The 14,233-nt window shown below is 38.8% G+C and overlaps 1 protein-coding gene across 1 annotated transcript in view; it reads right to left on the bottom strand.

Annotated features, from left to right (window-relative positions):
- The window catches only part of SPTBN5 (spectrin beta, non-erythrocytic 5), a 94,651-nt gene that overhangs the window by 26,422 nt on the left and 53,996 nt on the right, over nucleotides 1-14,233 (bottom strand). The window contains exons 36-43 of the mRNA XM_029964235.1: nucleotides 10,594-10,749; nucleotides 9,774-9,965; nucleotides 9,057-9,152; nucleotides 6,233-6,351; nucleotides 5,487-5,601; nucleotides 3,019-3,132; nucleotides 1,428-1,549; nucleotides 641-803 (exon numbers count right to left, since the gene is read on the bottom strand). Coding sequence (XP_029820095.1) covers nucleotides 641-803; nucleotides 1,428-1,549; nucleotides 3,019-3,132; nucleotides 5,487-5,601; nucleotides 6,233-6,351; nucleotides 9,057-9,152; nucleotides 9,774-9,965; nucleotides 10,594-10,749 — 1,077 coding nt within the window. The remainder of the gene's footprint in view (nucleotides 1-640; nucleotides 804-1,427; nucleotides 1,550-3,018; nucleotides 3,133-5,486; nucleotides 5,602-6,232; nucleotides 6,352-9,056; nucleotides 9,153-9,773; nucleotides 9,966-10,593; nucleotides 10,750-14,233) is intronic.

Raw genomic sequence — 14,233 nt, forward strand, 5'->3', positions numbered from 1 at the left:
AGAAAAAGTAACTTAATTGCAGAGAGAATGTAACAAAACAGCTGAAGGACAGCTATGATGCTTGGGAAAAAGTAAAATATTGATTTTTTTTCCCCACTAAGGTTAATCAAGAATATCACTCCTTTTAGAAAAGAAACCAAAAATATTAGCCAAATTAGCCACCAAAATATTGTGTTGCAATTGAAGTGTTTTGGAACTGAATGTGTAGCACTGTTCAATGGTAATTTACTGCCCTGTGTGAAACAAACTGCTGTTTCTATTTTTTTCTCAGGCAAAAGGAGTTTGCATGAAAAAAACTAAATCAAAGCCAGAATTGACTGGCATGAACTTTTTGGGCAATCTTAATAAAGAGATCAGCAGCAAGCATAGTGTGATACTGAACCTGTTTTTTAACTACAGGCTTGGACAGCAGTACAGGTGAGAGCTAATGGGGCTTTCTGAGCCTTTCTGAAAAGACACAAGCTGTCAAACAGCCCACGAGACACAGTTTTGTCAATATGTAGGTGACTTCTATCTCTAATCTGGTATTGAAAAGTTTTTTACCTGTTACTGACAGATGCGTGCAGCAAAATTCTGCTGTATCTGCAGCAAATAAGAAAGATTCGCAGTATGTTCAATTGGAAGCAATGGTGATACTTGCCTTTCTCTCCTGATGCTCCTCAATCATACTTTCGGCTTCATTTGCGCTTTTAGGAAGCCCCCCTGCTTCCATTAACCCTCTGATGTTTTGGGTCCAGTCTAGTAACTCCTTCATCTCCAAGTTGAATTTCTGCAACTGATATGAAGCTGCCAGCTTCTCCTTCCTGCCACACAATGTGCAATTCAGCATTATCCAACATAGAATTATTTAATTGCTTCTCTCTCCCCATTTGCAGAGGAAAGTATCTTAGGAGAAGCCAAATGAAATGAATTCAAGCTTTCCCTTACAGTTCCTAGCCGTCCTCATGTCAACTAAAATCATAGGAAATGCACACTGCTTTGGAGACAACATGCTTACTATTTTTACTACATCAGCTCATTAGCACAAGAAAGGCAAAAAAGCCTTCATAGCTGTTGCTTCCAGCAATGATTACAGACCAGGCCTAAGCCTTTCTTGTTTTGGAAAGATTTGAGAAAAAAATATCGCCTAGAACTATCCAAAAATAAGTCTTTCACAAAGGCTTTATGATAGATTTAATTTGATAGTCACAAGGCATTATTTAATGAGATAAACCACAAAAATTGCATTAGTTTTCTCAAAGTCGTATCAGTGGAATTTTGTGTGTGCCAACTCACACTTTTTCCAGTGTAGGTGTCTAAGACGCCTGTGTAAACTTTGTAAAGAATCCTTAAAAACTTTTAAAAGGCCCCTGGCAAGCAGAGTTTAGACCCCAGAGAAAAGCTTTTCTCCTGCTGAGAGATATTCAAACCACTCTCTAAGTCTTTACCTTTGTTTGGCCTGTCCCTGGAGTCGTAGCCAGTTGTTTTTCATCTCCTGTTGCTTCATAGTCAGTTTGTCATTTATGGATGGATTCCTTGTGGAAAGGTGGAAAGATTCCAATTCCAATGTCTGGGAAGAGATTTATAGTGGGGTGAATTTATGCCAAATGCTTATATTCATTCCTGAGTTTGCCTTTTAGGAAAAATAGTTCATATTAAGATCCTAAGCAGGTACTTAAATTACGATAACAAAATAAACAAAGGGAAGATGTTATATGCAAAAAACCAATACATATGCATTTGCAAACAAACATCCATGTGAAGAAAGATAAGTGTGCACTGCTTCACATGTACAAATGGTAATTTACAATGAAAAAAATAGTTTTGCAGAATATGGACAAACATAATCTAACTAAGCCTAACAAAATCTAACTAAATGTAACAAAAGCCATGAAAATATGGAACAGACAGAAACAAACAGATTTGCCTTTCAGCAGAAGGCTCAACAATTTTTTGTATGTGTCTCAGCTAACAGCAGCAACAAACCACGATTTTCAGTGTAGACTTCTAGTTGATGTTTTCCTTAACACAGACTGATAAACAGTAGAGAACACTCATCAACTCAGGTTTAAAGCTGGTAACTTTCTTCCAAAATTCCATCAAAATTATGAAAATGAATAATTCTAATTAGGCAGAAAGGAGAATATGCCAGGCTGGTTTTAATCATAAAAAAGTACAGTTACTATACTTTGTACATGGTACTTGTGGTACTATATCAAAAAAAGCAAACCCAAACCCAAATGTAAGAATTGATACACATGCAGGTAAACCCAGATACCAAACCACTGCTAAGATATTAAGGAAAAGTTTACTCTGAAGTCAGAAACTCTAAATATGCTGCTAAAATCTCACTATTGAGAACAACACCTTTGGAGAAAGTTTGTAAAAATATTTTCTATATGACAGGAGTCATATAACTGACCATAACACTCTGGTCAACAGTGAAAAAATGTGAGACATTGTCACAGCATTTCCGCTACTGTGGTTCAACAGAAAATACTTCTTTTTATTAAAAATATACAACTATATAGGAGCTTAGACCCATATCTAATGGTTAAGATTAGTCCTAAGTGATGCAAACTGGCCATTTTACGAAAGCCAGAGTGGATCAGGCAGGCAAGTATAATCTAAGATTCCTGCGTTTGATGTCTGTGTCAGGACATTACCTGCACCGTGGGCTTTATATCTAAGTTTTAAACAGAACTAGAGTTGTGATTTTGGTCAATTCAGTACGGAAACTGGGGGAAAGATGGACTCCATACTTTCCAAAAGGTATAGGATAGTCTGATCTGGTTTGTAAATGAGAGCAAGAGAGTCAGACAACATGTTAAAAAGGGACTTTTCTTCTTAGATTTAGTGTATCAGAAAGAATGATATTGATACGATAAAGCAGGAATAATCAGAATGGTATTTTACTGAGAAGAAATTTATGCTGCATTTGCATTGCAGAAAATTCATACTAATCAATCCAAATGATTTTTGCACCATATTCCCAAGAAGCAAAAATGAAATTTTTTACAGTACTTCCTCACTTCTTACCTCCATTTTGGACTTTATAACACTGATTTCTCTCTCCATTTCTTCATGTCTTCGAATCAGGTTTTCCACACTTTCCACATCTTTTCCATAATCCAGTGCTTGTATAAGTACACTCTGGAAGGAGCAGTAAGATGTGCAAATGGTGAAGATTACACAAAGCAAAAGGATCATATCTTAATTATTTCAAAGAGTCTTTTCCTTCACTTCTTTGCATTGCCATCTAAATGTTCTTATTGTCTTCTTAAATATCAACAGAGTGCATTGTCTGCTTTCTGGTACAGAAATAAAACAAGAATCCACATCACTTTGAACAGTCATAATTCCGCTTAAAATGCCTCTGGCCATTCACATGTAAAACAGAGACAGGCATGCTTCCCTGCATTTCTCAGTCTTTCTTTTTCCTTTTTTTTCCAAATACCAAACCAGAAAAATATTTCCCGATAAATTGTGGCACAGAAATTTTCAGATATGTATTATGAAAATATGAAAAGTAAAATTTACTCTCAAGCTCCTAACAGAAATTAGATCCCATAAAATGAAGAAATACATTTGTAAAAGTTGCTATAAAAATTCTGAGCCAACAGCCTCATGGTACCTTAAGTAGTACCACTTGCCTACTGACACATAGTTAAATAAATATATAATATTATAATATCTATAATAATATATAGTATATATATGATCCAGGATAGGTATTTTTACTTCAATTTTCTGAATGAATAAGATTTTATGCAACTTCTCAAAGCTGCATACTTAATAGGTCTGTATTGCACAGCAGGGAGAGATATGCAAGCTAGTGTTGAATGAACTGGCTTTGAATTTGCTACACTAGAAGTTGTATTCAAGCTAAGTAGGTAATGCAGAAACAGCTCTATGGTAACTCAGCTAACTGGCTTTTGGTATTCAGAACCAGCTTGGCTCAGCATTGTCTGAAGGAGATGCATACCTGTGCCAGTAACACAGCAAAAAATAGGCAGCAGTCCCTTAGTTTCTAAGATATGTACTCTACTTACTGCATCTTGCTGTGTTTGTTTATTGTGGGAGGATTTGCTAGACAACATGGAGATGTTTAGAAATGTAAGGATGCCACTACTTCATGACTTGTCTAATTCTGCTTACAGTTAGTGGAAAGGAGTCATTGCTGGGGGATAATTTATTTCATCTGGGAGGTACTGGAAAACACCCAAAAGACAACACTGTCATCGGTCACAGCCAGCACGGCTTCATGAGAGGAAAGTCCTGCTTGTCAAATCTGATTTCCTCTTATGACAAGGTAACCCACCTAGCTGATCAAGGGAAGCCAGTTGTAATCTTTTTGGATTTCAGTAAAGCTTTTGATGCTGTCTCTCACAGGATCCTTCTGGACAAAATTTCCAGCACATTATCCACAATATCCACACAGCTGGATAAACACATCACACAGTGGGTGAGCAGTCGGCTCACAGGTTGAGCACAGAGGGTAACAGTGAATGGGGTGACATCAGACTGGTGCCCTGTCACTAGTGGAGTTCCACAGGGCTCCATCTAAGGCCCTCTGCTCCTCAACATCTTCATAAATGACTTGGACACAGGACGGGAAGGGATATTAATTTTGCAGACAACACAAAACTGGGAGGAGCTGTTGAGTCCCTCAAAGGCAGGGGAGGCCGTGCAGAGAGACTTTGACAAATTAGAGGACTGAGTAATCCCAGCCATTTGAAGTTCAATGAGGGGAAGTGCTGGATTCTGCACCTGGGATGGGGCAACCCTGGATGTTCATACAGACTGGGAATGAGATGCTGGAAAGCAGTGCTGTGGAAAGGGACCTGGAGGTACCCAATGGCAAGTTGAATCTGAGTCAGCAGTGCCCTGGCAGCCAGGAGGGCCAACCATGTCCTGGGGGGCATCCGGCAAAGCATCGTCAGCTGGTCAGTGGAGGAGGTTGGTTGGAAGGGACCTCTGAACATCATCTAGTCTTGTCTCTGCCCAAAGTGGGGTCACCTTAGGACAGATTGGTCAGGGTCTGATCTAGTTGAGATTTTAATTTTTCCAAGGACTGTCTCTTCAGGTAACTTGTTCCAGTGTTTGACCACTCTCATTGTGATTTTTTTTACTATACACCTATTTTGAACTTCTGACTTTGCTACTTGTACCCACTGACTTTCACTATGAACTTCCAGGGAGAGTTCAACTTGATCTTCTCTGTAACCTTTCATTATATAAAGAGAGCATCCCCTTTTATTGCAGACTCTAATCTGTGATTTCTCACAATACATTTCAAACGTACCCATTATAATGAATGCCTTGGAGTTGGTAATCTGCACTGTTTAATGATATTTCAGCCTTCCTACACACTTTAAACACAGACAACTATCAAAGATCACTGTTGAATACTCAATGGTTCTCTCGAAATCAGCATGCCTGGGTTTATTGCTGTTGGCAAAATACAACATTTTTCCATTTTAATCAATCAAAATTTGAAAACTTACCTTCTCAGTAATTCTTTCTGTGATGTCATCTATTTCTCTGATTAAGGCATGAATCACTAGGGCTCCCTCTAATTTCTTCCTGTATGCGTTCAGGTTACCATGGAAACTGTTCCACCTTTTATTGAAAATAATATTTTAGAGATGTATTTCATAGGTAAGGATTTCCACAACTGAGTTTCATGATGCTCATATTTAAGTAAAAAGACAGGATTTCTGAACTACCTTATGCATTGATCCCCAACTCCCCATAACAGGGCACATCACAGAGATAAAGCATTAGTGTGAGAAGATTATCTGGTTATATTTATACCAGGTTTTCAGGATGGCATGGGGGCTAAAAGCTAAAAAGTACTGATCCAGTTTCCTTAGACTCTCAATAACTTCATAATCCACATGCTTTTGTTTCTTAGACAGTGGACTGTGAAGCAGCAAAAGCAATAGGCAATTCACCAGGACAACAATGTGAATAGATGGAAGTGTCTTAGCTTCATGAATCTACTGTGTCAAGTGCTGTGAAACAGCATGTTTGCCTTCAAGGCTAGAAACATGACTTTGGCCCTGCTGGATTAAAAATCGTTCTAGCTAACTGCTCTGAGAGTATTAGACAACTCCAGTCTCTGATGTTTGGTGGTCATGGTATTAAAGAAGAAAACATATGTTTCGATTCCTCCATTTATCCCAGCCAAAGACACCTAATTTTTCCTTCTTGTTTTTGCTTTACACAGAAGATTTAAGAGCATACTCACTTCTCATTGAGATGCTTTCGGCGCTCGTATATTGTCTTTGTCTCTTCCTTGTTCTGTCTCTCCAGTTTCATGGCCAGGGCATTGATAGTCCTGATGTGAGCATCGTCAACTGTTGACTCCTGTAAAGCGAGAAAAGAAACAAAGGTATGTGTTTGAATTGCTTGTGATTGAGTTTTCCATCGAGACATGAAAAATAACACCAGCAGCAAAAAGAAATAGTTTTACCTCACTGCCAAACATTTCAGACATATAGGGTTTGCTCTACTACAACTGCTGGTGTTACTAAGTCCCTGATGAGAAGACAGTAAAGGCAAGAAAGAACATTAATGACCATAGATACAACAATGATCTAGGTCTAGATGGGGGCCCTCAGGCAGTCGTTTCTAAGCCAGACATTCCAGCAGGGGTTCATTTGTTGAAGAAACATAGGTGCAGGTGCTGGTTACATAGGTGGCTGCTGTGGAGCAGCTGCTGTGTGGCAGACTGATCCTTTGTCAAACAGACAGTGACTCATGGCTCCTAGGCCTACTTGCTGTTTTATCTAGATAGGCTTCTGTCCAGAAGTGCCTTCTGTACTGTAGGCAACAGGCTTAAAAATCCATACAGCCTTAAGAATCCCAGATGACCTATGCCATTGCGTTTTCTTCTAAAGCAACATCACTGCATTTTAAAAGGTATACCAAGACTTCAAGGCAATTTGCTTCCCATGCACATACCATGGAATGGGTAATATTTGTACATTGCATACATAATCTGGACTATAATGAAATAATTTTTCTTTTGGAGTGTTATGGATAGCCAACACTGAGCACCGCTCCAAGACTCAAAAACATTCTCTATTTTTCTAAGAGCAGTAAATCACAGACTCAGCAGGGAGACAATCACTGGTGCAATAGAAGCGCAGTTAAAAGATGCCAGCACACTGTTAATAGAAGTATTTGCTCCACTGGGTATTTTGTTTGCTGCATCCATACCAATATGCATGCTTCCGAATATGCTTTACTATTATACACAGCCATAAAGTAAACAGGAGAAACTAGTAGACAGCCAGATATTCTTCAGAAACCCTGCAGCCTTCTCTCCTGAGAAATAATAGCAGCACAATGAGTAGAAAATCTTGCACCCATCAAAGCAGAATGATTACTCCCTACCCTGATCTCAGATTTGTCTAGTGGGAAAAAACAGACTGGATGGATGCACACACTGTGCCAGGAACACCCTGCTTCTGCTTGTATCACCCCATGAAGTACTGCATAACTAAGCATCAGCTATCAGGGCATAAATGTCCCAGCTTTTTTTCTGCAGGAGTCATGTTCAGAGTATTACAGGAGCAGTGACTACAAGCTGATAATATCTAAGGTCAAGAGTTTCCTGTGGCACAAAAGATCTACCTTAGTTTATGGAAAGATTTTTCTATTCAGGGTCTTAAGCAGACTGGGACACTGTTTCTGCCTTTTTCATCATCTATTTTTTGCTGGTAAAACCTGTAGAAGAGCCCTTGCTCAATCCCTAAGTCAGCTGGTGAGTACTGAAGGCACAATGAAAGTCTCTTCAATAATTCCCTGGAGCTGAAGTTGAGCAGTTCGGCTCTCTATCCAAATTCAAGATGAATGCACTAATGTAGTGTCACGAAATTCTGCTGGTCTCTGGAACAGGGAGCTCAGGGTTTTCTTGCAGGGGTCAGGCATATCTACATTGCTACTTTGCATAGATGAGGATTGTCTCCTTCTGCTATTAGGCAACAAAAATAGAAGATGGGATCTGCTGTAACAGGAATTGGCAACAAGATAACAGGCAAACAAAGGAAAAAGAATATCAGGAGAGAACAGAAGAGTAAACCTCACTCACAAAGTCCTAATATACCTCTTTCCAGACCTTCCTCACAATTTCCAGACTGGCAAATCAGCACAGTAATCGTTCCTGTGTGACACACAGACCTGTTAGTCCACAACTATAGCAGTTCACACAGAGAGAACAAGAAGTTGCTGCAAAAGCATCCCTCACAACTCTTATGGTAGGAGCTGAAGCACATCACAAGGAGGCCCTTGTTGTGGTAGGGCCTGTTCCCCAGGTTTGGTGCCCAAGTTAGCACATTCACTGGGGACAAGAAAGGCAGCTGGCGTGACTCCTCAGCACCACAAGAGTCAGAGATCTCAGCATAGAAAGGTGAAGTGTGCAGCCAACTTGTCACATGGCTGCTACTCAAAGTGTAAACCATTGCTCTATTTTACTAAATGTCTGATTATTAATGTTATGATTCATGACTAACCACATGTACTGTATAAACAAAGGCCCCCAAGTTTACACGCTTCATTTGTATGAAGGAATATGAGAAACCTGACTGTTCCTCACAAGGAGAAGAAGGGAGAAATAAAGGATGGAAATAGAGAAAGTAGTATTTTTTTTTTCCCACAGGCTTGGTTCATGGAAGATCTATATTAGTTTTCAGATTCATACAAATATGGCTGAAACAACCATGTTTAAAACCACTTCTGGGTGGAAATGACTGTGACTTTGCAGACTGCACAAACCAAACAAAACCCTGCTCAAATTCAGGCTCACACCACAAGTTTTCCAGTCATTTAACACAGTCCAAAATTTTAGGTTGTGTCATGAGCACCTGACAGCTCTGTTTAGACATCTTCAAAGCAAAAGGCACGAGTGAAAATTTTATCTTTTTTTAACAGCTTTTGAGGTTGTAATGCTTCCTCTCACCCTGATCTTTCACCTTCTCAGTGTACTGGAACTGTATTTACTACCTGAACTGAAAAGTTAACTGCTGCTTGCAGCCGCACAAGAAATGTGCATGGAAAACACCTCTTACCCCTGATGTTGCTCCCCGGAACTCATTCAACTTTTTCTTGAGTTGCAGGCAGTGTTCGTAGTCATTTCCCACATCACCTACATTAATCATGACTTCCTGAGGAAATAAGCAGCAAACAGACAAATATTTAAGCTAAGAGTACAAGAACACAGCAACTCCCAATGCTTATGCTGATGCAATAAGTTCTGTGATTTGCCTGTAAATCACTGACCTACAGCTTCTGAAGTAGTCTCTTCTGATCTTTAAATAATTATGAGACTTACTCCCAACTCTCTCTTCAGTCTATTACTGATTATGGAAGCTACCTCTGAATGAAAGTGATTCTTCCTTCACTCCTACAAAGAGAAACTTTCAGATTTGATATATGAGAGTGCAAGCCAGTTGCCAAGTACTTCAAGTCTCTTTGATTCTAGTCTGCTTTTATTTCTCTGTCTCAACAGAGACATAGGAGATGGCCTCCAATAATCACAAACTCTTCATTTGCACATTTTACATGAGAACATGTGCTAATACTGTCCAACTAATTCTGGTATTAGGTAGACTCCAGGAAATGTTTAGAATTTATTGAATCATTCCTTTCATATTTTCTGTAGAATGTTTCATGATTCTTACAGACAAAAGCCACTAAAAATATCCTGGAAGATGACACTTTTATCAGAATTTCATTGCTAAATAGCAAGTCTTTAGCGTGTTAGCTAAATACTAAAATACATTTACCTTCTCCCTGATCCAGGCTTCCACCTGGTCCACCTTCTGGAGAAATTCTAGGAAGTCCCGACTGTCCTCCAGCATCTTTCCACGAGCAGCAACAGCTCTCTTCAACTTCTCCCAATGCTCCTGAAGCAAGCGGACTTTGCGACGGATCTCTCCTGATTTTGGGTGGCCTTTTGATATCAGGGCTTCTCCTTTCTTCACATTCAGAAAAAGAAATTAGAAATTAAGATTGCCACTAATTTTTAAGGGTGTTATCATGTTACATGACCTTTCTAGAAGGATTCTCTCACTTCCCTAGCCTGGACTGCACAACAGATTACTAATATAAATTTTTACCACCCAAATGATACAGCTCGGCTGGAAACCTTTTACATCTGGAGGGAATCTAGAATCACAGAACACTAGGATTTGAATATTTCCTTGCCAAGAATGACATTCATGGAGTGGGAGCACCAAGAGAGATTTTACAGATGACTGCACATTTCAGCCATATGATTCACCCAGTTTCAACAAGAATATTCACAAATGGGGCATGAAATCCTGTTTACTTTTTGTAGGAGTAAACAGCCCAGGCAAGGAAGAAGTCAGTGATATTTTCAGGTCTATAAGAAAATCTATTCAGACTATAAGGAAAGATGGAAGCTCCCTGGATAGAGCAATTTACATATCTCCCTGTTGTAAATTAACAGCATTATATTTCCATGGCATAGCAATTGAGTTCTTGTCACACAAATAGGATAATTGATATAGAAGCATTTCATCTATCTGTTCTTTGGATAAGCAGCAAGAATCTGTAAAAACACTAGCAGAGTGATAGAGTTACCTTATTAACAGCTGTGATGATTTCTTCATTTGCTAGAATCTCTGCCTCAAAGACCTGATGTTTCTGCAGCAGCTTCATTTTGTCCTGCAGATTGCTAGGGTCTTGTACGGAAGGATCCTCTAACTTCTGCATGCGTTCACTGATCCAGTCTTCTGTCTGCAGCAGTGTGAGGCATCCAAGTTAGCATGACAACTACATGAGATCCTGGGGCCTTCTCCCAGGACATACCATTATTCTATGCAAGTGTCTATGCTAGGCAGACTGAGCTGGGAGCTTGACAGCTGGAGTGGCTCTCCAGTTTCTGAACTATTCTACTTGATAGGAGATAAAAGCAGGTAGGAATGAAACTAATTTTTATCTGACCACAAGAGTAATGAAAAATTCCTTGAATACCTCAGATTTTATCACAAGCCATAAACAGATCACACAATCTTCTAAATTATATTCAGAGAATCCTTGAGCAGATATTAAGCCTTAACATGTTAGACATTTAAAATGAGATTATGACCACTGAATCTTGGGATTTAGGGCTCTGAGTTTCATCTCACATCTCTGTCATTGACCTACCTTTAAGGTGGGTTAGATTCTTTAGAATTCTGTGCCTCACCTATAAAACAGTACTAACATTTCCTGATCTCAGTGATGTTGTGAGACCTAAATGAAAAATGCAAAGTAAATAAAGCCTTATTGATGGGGCCAAGCACTAATTAGATTATTTGAGGGGAAATACAACCCTGTTTGCTTTTATACTTCATAAATTTCAAAATGGTCTGGTCGGGAGTATTAGATTCAAACAAGCAGGAGATCTGTGAGAGCTAACAATGCAAGGGTTATGTGTTTCTCTTAGGAAATTATTTTTTAGGGGATTTAAATGAATGCAGAATAAAATGGATAACCGGATAGGGAGTTTTCCAAAATTTTCTTTAAAATCTGCTGAACTTTAGACCTTCGCACTAAAGGAAATATTTTCTATCTATCAAAACACTGAGAACTGTCAACTTGACATAACTGATCCTGTTGTCCTCAGAGCACTGAAGTAATGTAATGTTTTGACAACATAAGATCAGCAAATTGAAGGCAGCTTTATTAGTTTCAAATCATTTTGGCTGTCCTTGTGGAACTGTGTGTTACATGTGCACAAGGCTTGACAACTGGAGGATTTTCTCAGTTAATTAATGATTTGAAGTTTTGTTTCAGCTGCTGAAATTCTATAAATAAACACAGAAAGAGCTTTCATGAGCAGCATGCTCTCCAGAAACTGTTTCTTTCAAAGTACAGTTAGAAACTCAAACAGGAACCTTATGTCAAGATTACCCAGAAGAACACATTGTCATCTGCTGTTTTCATTTCTGACACCCTCCTCAATGGCCTTCTCCCATTACCAGCCACACATTAACTCTTCAATGTCACTGAAGTGACTCTTCATTTGAATAGAAGAGGCTCATGCCTACAGTTAGAATGAGAAACAAGTGAATCCCCTGTATGTAGCCACTTACAGGTCAATTTCTCTTCTATTTTTTAAGCAGAAGCAATGGCTTAACAGCAGACTGAACATCTGCACTCTTAGTGGCTTGGTTTATTTTAAGGCTTACTTAAGATGGCTCTAGAGAGTGAGAGATCCTTCTCCTGGCCCCATGCCCACATTCAGATGTGAACCAAAGTTGATTTGTTGTCCTAAGATCTTTCTGTGGAAAGACCTAATGGTCGTCTGGACAGGCATTTTCATTTTATTGAAGACAACAGTAAGACAAGTGTTATGCTCAGTGTAGAGACATGAGACCAGTCTTACTTCTACAGGACTCATAAAAAGTGTGGGCACTACCAATTTAGAAAGCTACATTTTCAGAATATCAGTTACTGTAACCTCATGAGCACAAACTTTTTGTAAATTACACTGATTTTTAATAAAAGAAATATTTAGAGCTTATAAAGGAGTGTGCCTGTTCCAGACATCGAGGCAACAACTAACTCTCTCACTCATCTGAGATAAAGAAGTAAATGTTTTTTTAGTCTCTTGTAGAGGGTGAAAGGGAAAGGAAGTGCCACTGATATGATGAGCAAGTTTCAGGGTCAGCATAAAAACTCAGGGCCAGCTTTAGAAGTCAAAACGTTCAACTTTATGATCTTTCCTCTGCAATTATTTAAATACACATTTCTAAGTAGCAGCCTGCTCATTTGCCTTCCACATTAGCACAGGGCTACAGACATTGTGACAATAGGGTAATCTATAAGTCTGTCTCACTTCTTTGGGACTCAAAAAGCACCCTATTTCTACTGTAGGAGGGTGTGTCCTATTTTGTGAGCTGAGCATAATCTCTTGAATTAGTGGGTTTTACACAGAAAAAAACCAAAGTCCTGTGTCCTGCAGCAGCTTGCCTTCTAAGCAGATTATATGATGTTGAGTTCTCTGTCCTCTCATCAGTAATCACAGACTGTGTCATCTTTTTACTAATGTGTGCAGCTCTCTGTGTAAGTGCTTCTAGAGAGTAACCAGGAGACTTTTAATGATGACAGCGATCACTAATTTCTGCTGAAGCCAAAAAAAGTATGCTTTATCAATAAAAATTACTTAACATTCTTGCAGGAAGGAGAGTTTTCAGAAGAGTGGGATCTGAGCTATGGATTTTGTCCTCTTAATAAGTAAGAATAACCAATGATCTCATTGATTTCACAGTTAAACTCAAAACTCATCTCTGAATTTAACTTCCCTATGGGGACAATTCTCATTTGTGAACATGTACACATCCAGAACATCATTAAATCAAATTAAACATTCCATTCTACCCAATAAAGAGAGAGAAAGAAAAATATTGCAATAAGATTTTTTTATTTTTCTTTTTAATTCCTTGGTGGCATTCACATTCTACAGTAGTAGGCAATGGTCGGCAATGTAAATGACCATATAACCTGAGAGCAAAAACTCTCTTGGATGAATTTATGTGGAGAAAGTGAATGAGAAAAGGAAAATGTTCCCCACTATGCAGGGTCAGATCCTCTGCTCTAAGTATGTGATTCAAGAATGAAGGGGGAGCCCAGTCCAAGCACTGATTTGAGCATTACAGAGAGATGGGGAGAAATGCATAGATATTCCTACCTAATGGGTTGATGATATCTCCAGCAGGGCATTGACAGTTTCTCTACCACAGAGGATGTTGACAGTTCTGGGAACTTTCTGTCAGAGTTATATTGCTCTTTTCAAAATATTATTACTGGGCAACACCCCCTCCACTCCACTCTGCTAGTCCAAAAGGTGGCTACTACTGGTGGAATTTCATTACTTCCACATCATGTGATAGTAAAAGTATAGTTAAATAATACAAGTTAGTGTTTGGGTGTATAAATAATTTCTGATAAAGTTTACTAAAAGAAAAAACAACCAGAAAAAAAGAATAGGTCTGGCTTTGTAGTGTGGTCAAAGAAGAGGGTATTTAAATGCCTGACTGTTTGGGGTAGGGGGGGTTCCAAATACATTGTGCTGTCACTGGAATTTTAGTAGCCTTAGATTATTCTTTTTCTTGAAAACAAACAAACAAACAAATTAATTAAAACCAAACCAAACCAAAAACAAACCACACAAACACAAAAACCAAACAAAAAAAAAACAACAAAGAGAAATTTTGTTGCTGGCAGCAGCTGTGTT

The sequence above is a fragment of the Manacus vitellinus genome, unplaced genomic scaffold, assembly GCF_001715985.3.
Source record: "Manacus vitellinus isolate BGI_N305 unplaced genomic scaffold, ASM171598v3 scaffold_6_pilon, whole genome shotgun sequence".
In the NCBI taxonomy this organism is placed as follows: domain Eukaryota; kingdom Metazoa; phylum Chordata; class Aves; order Passeriformes; family Pipridae; genus Manacus; species Manacus vitellinus.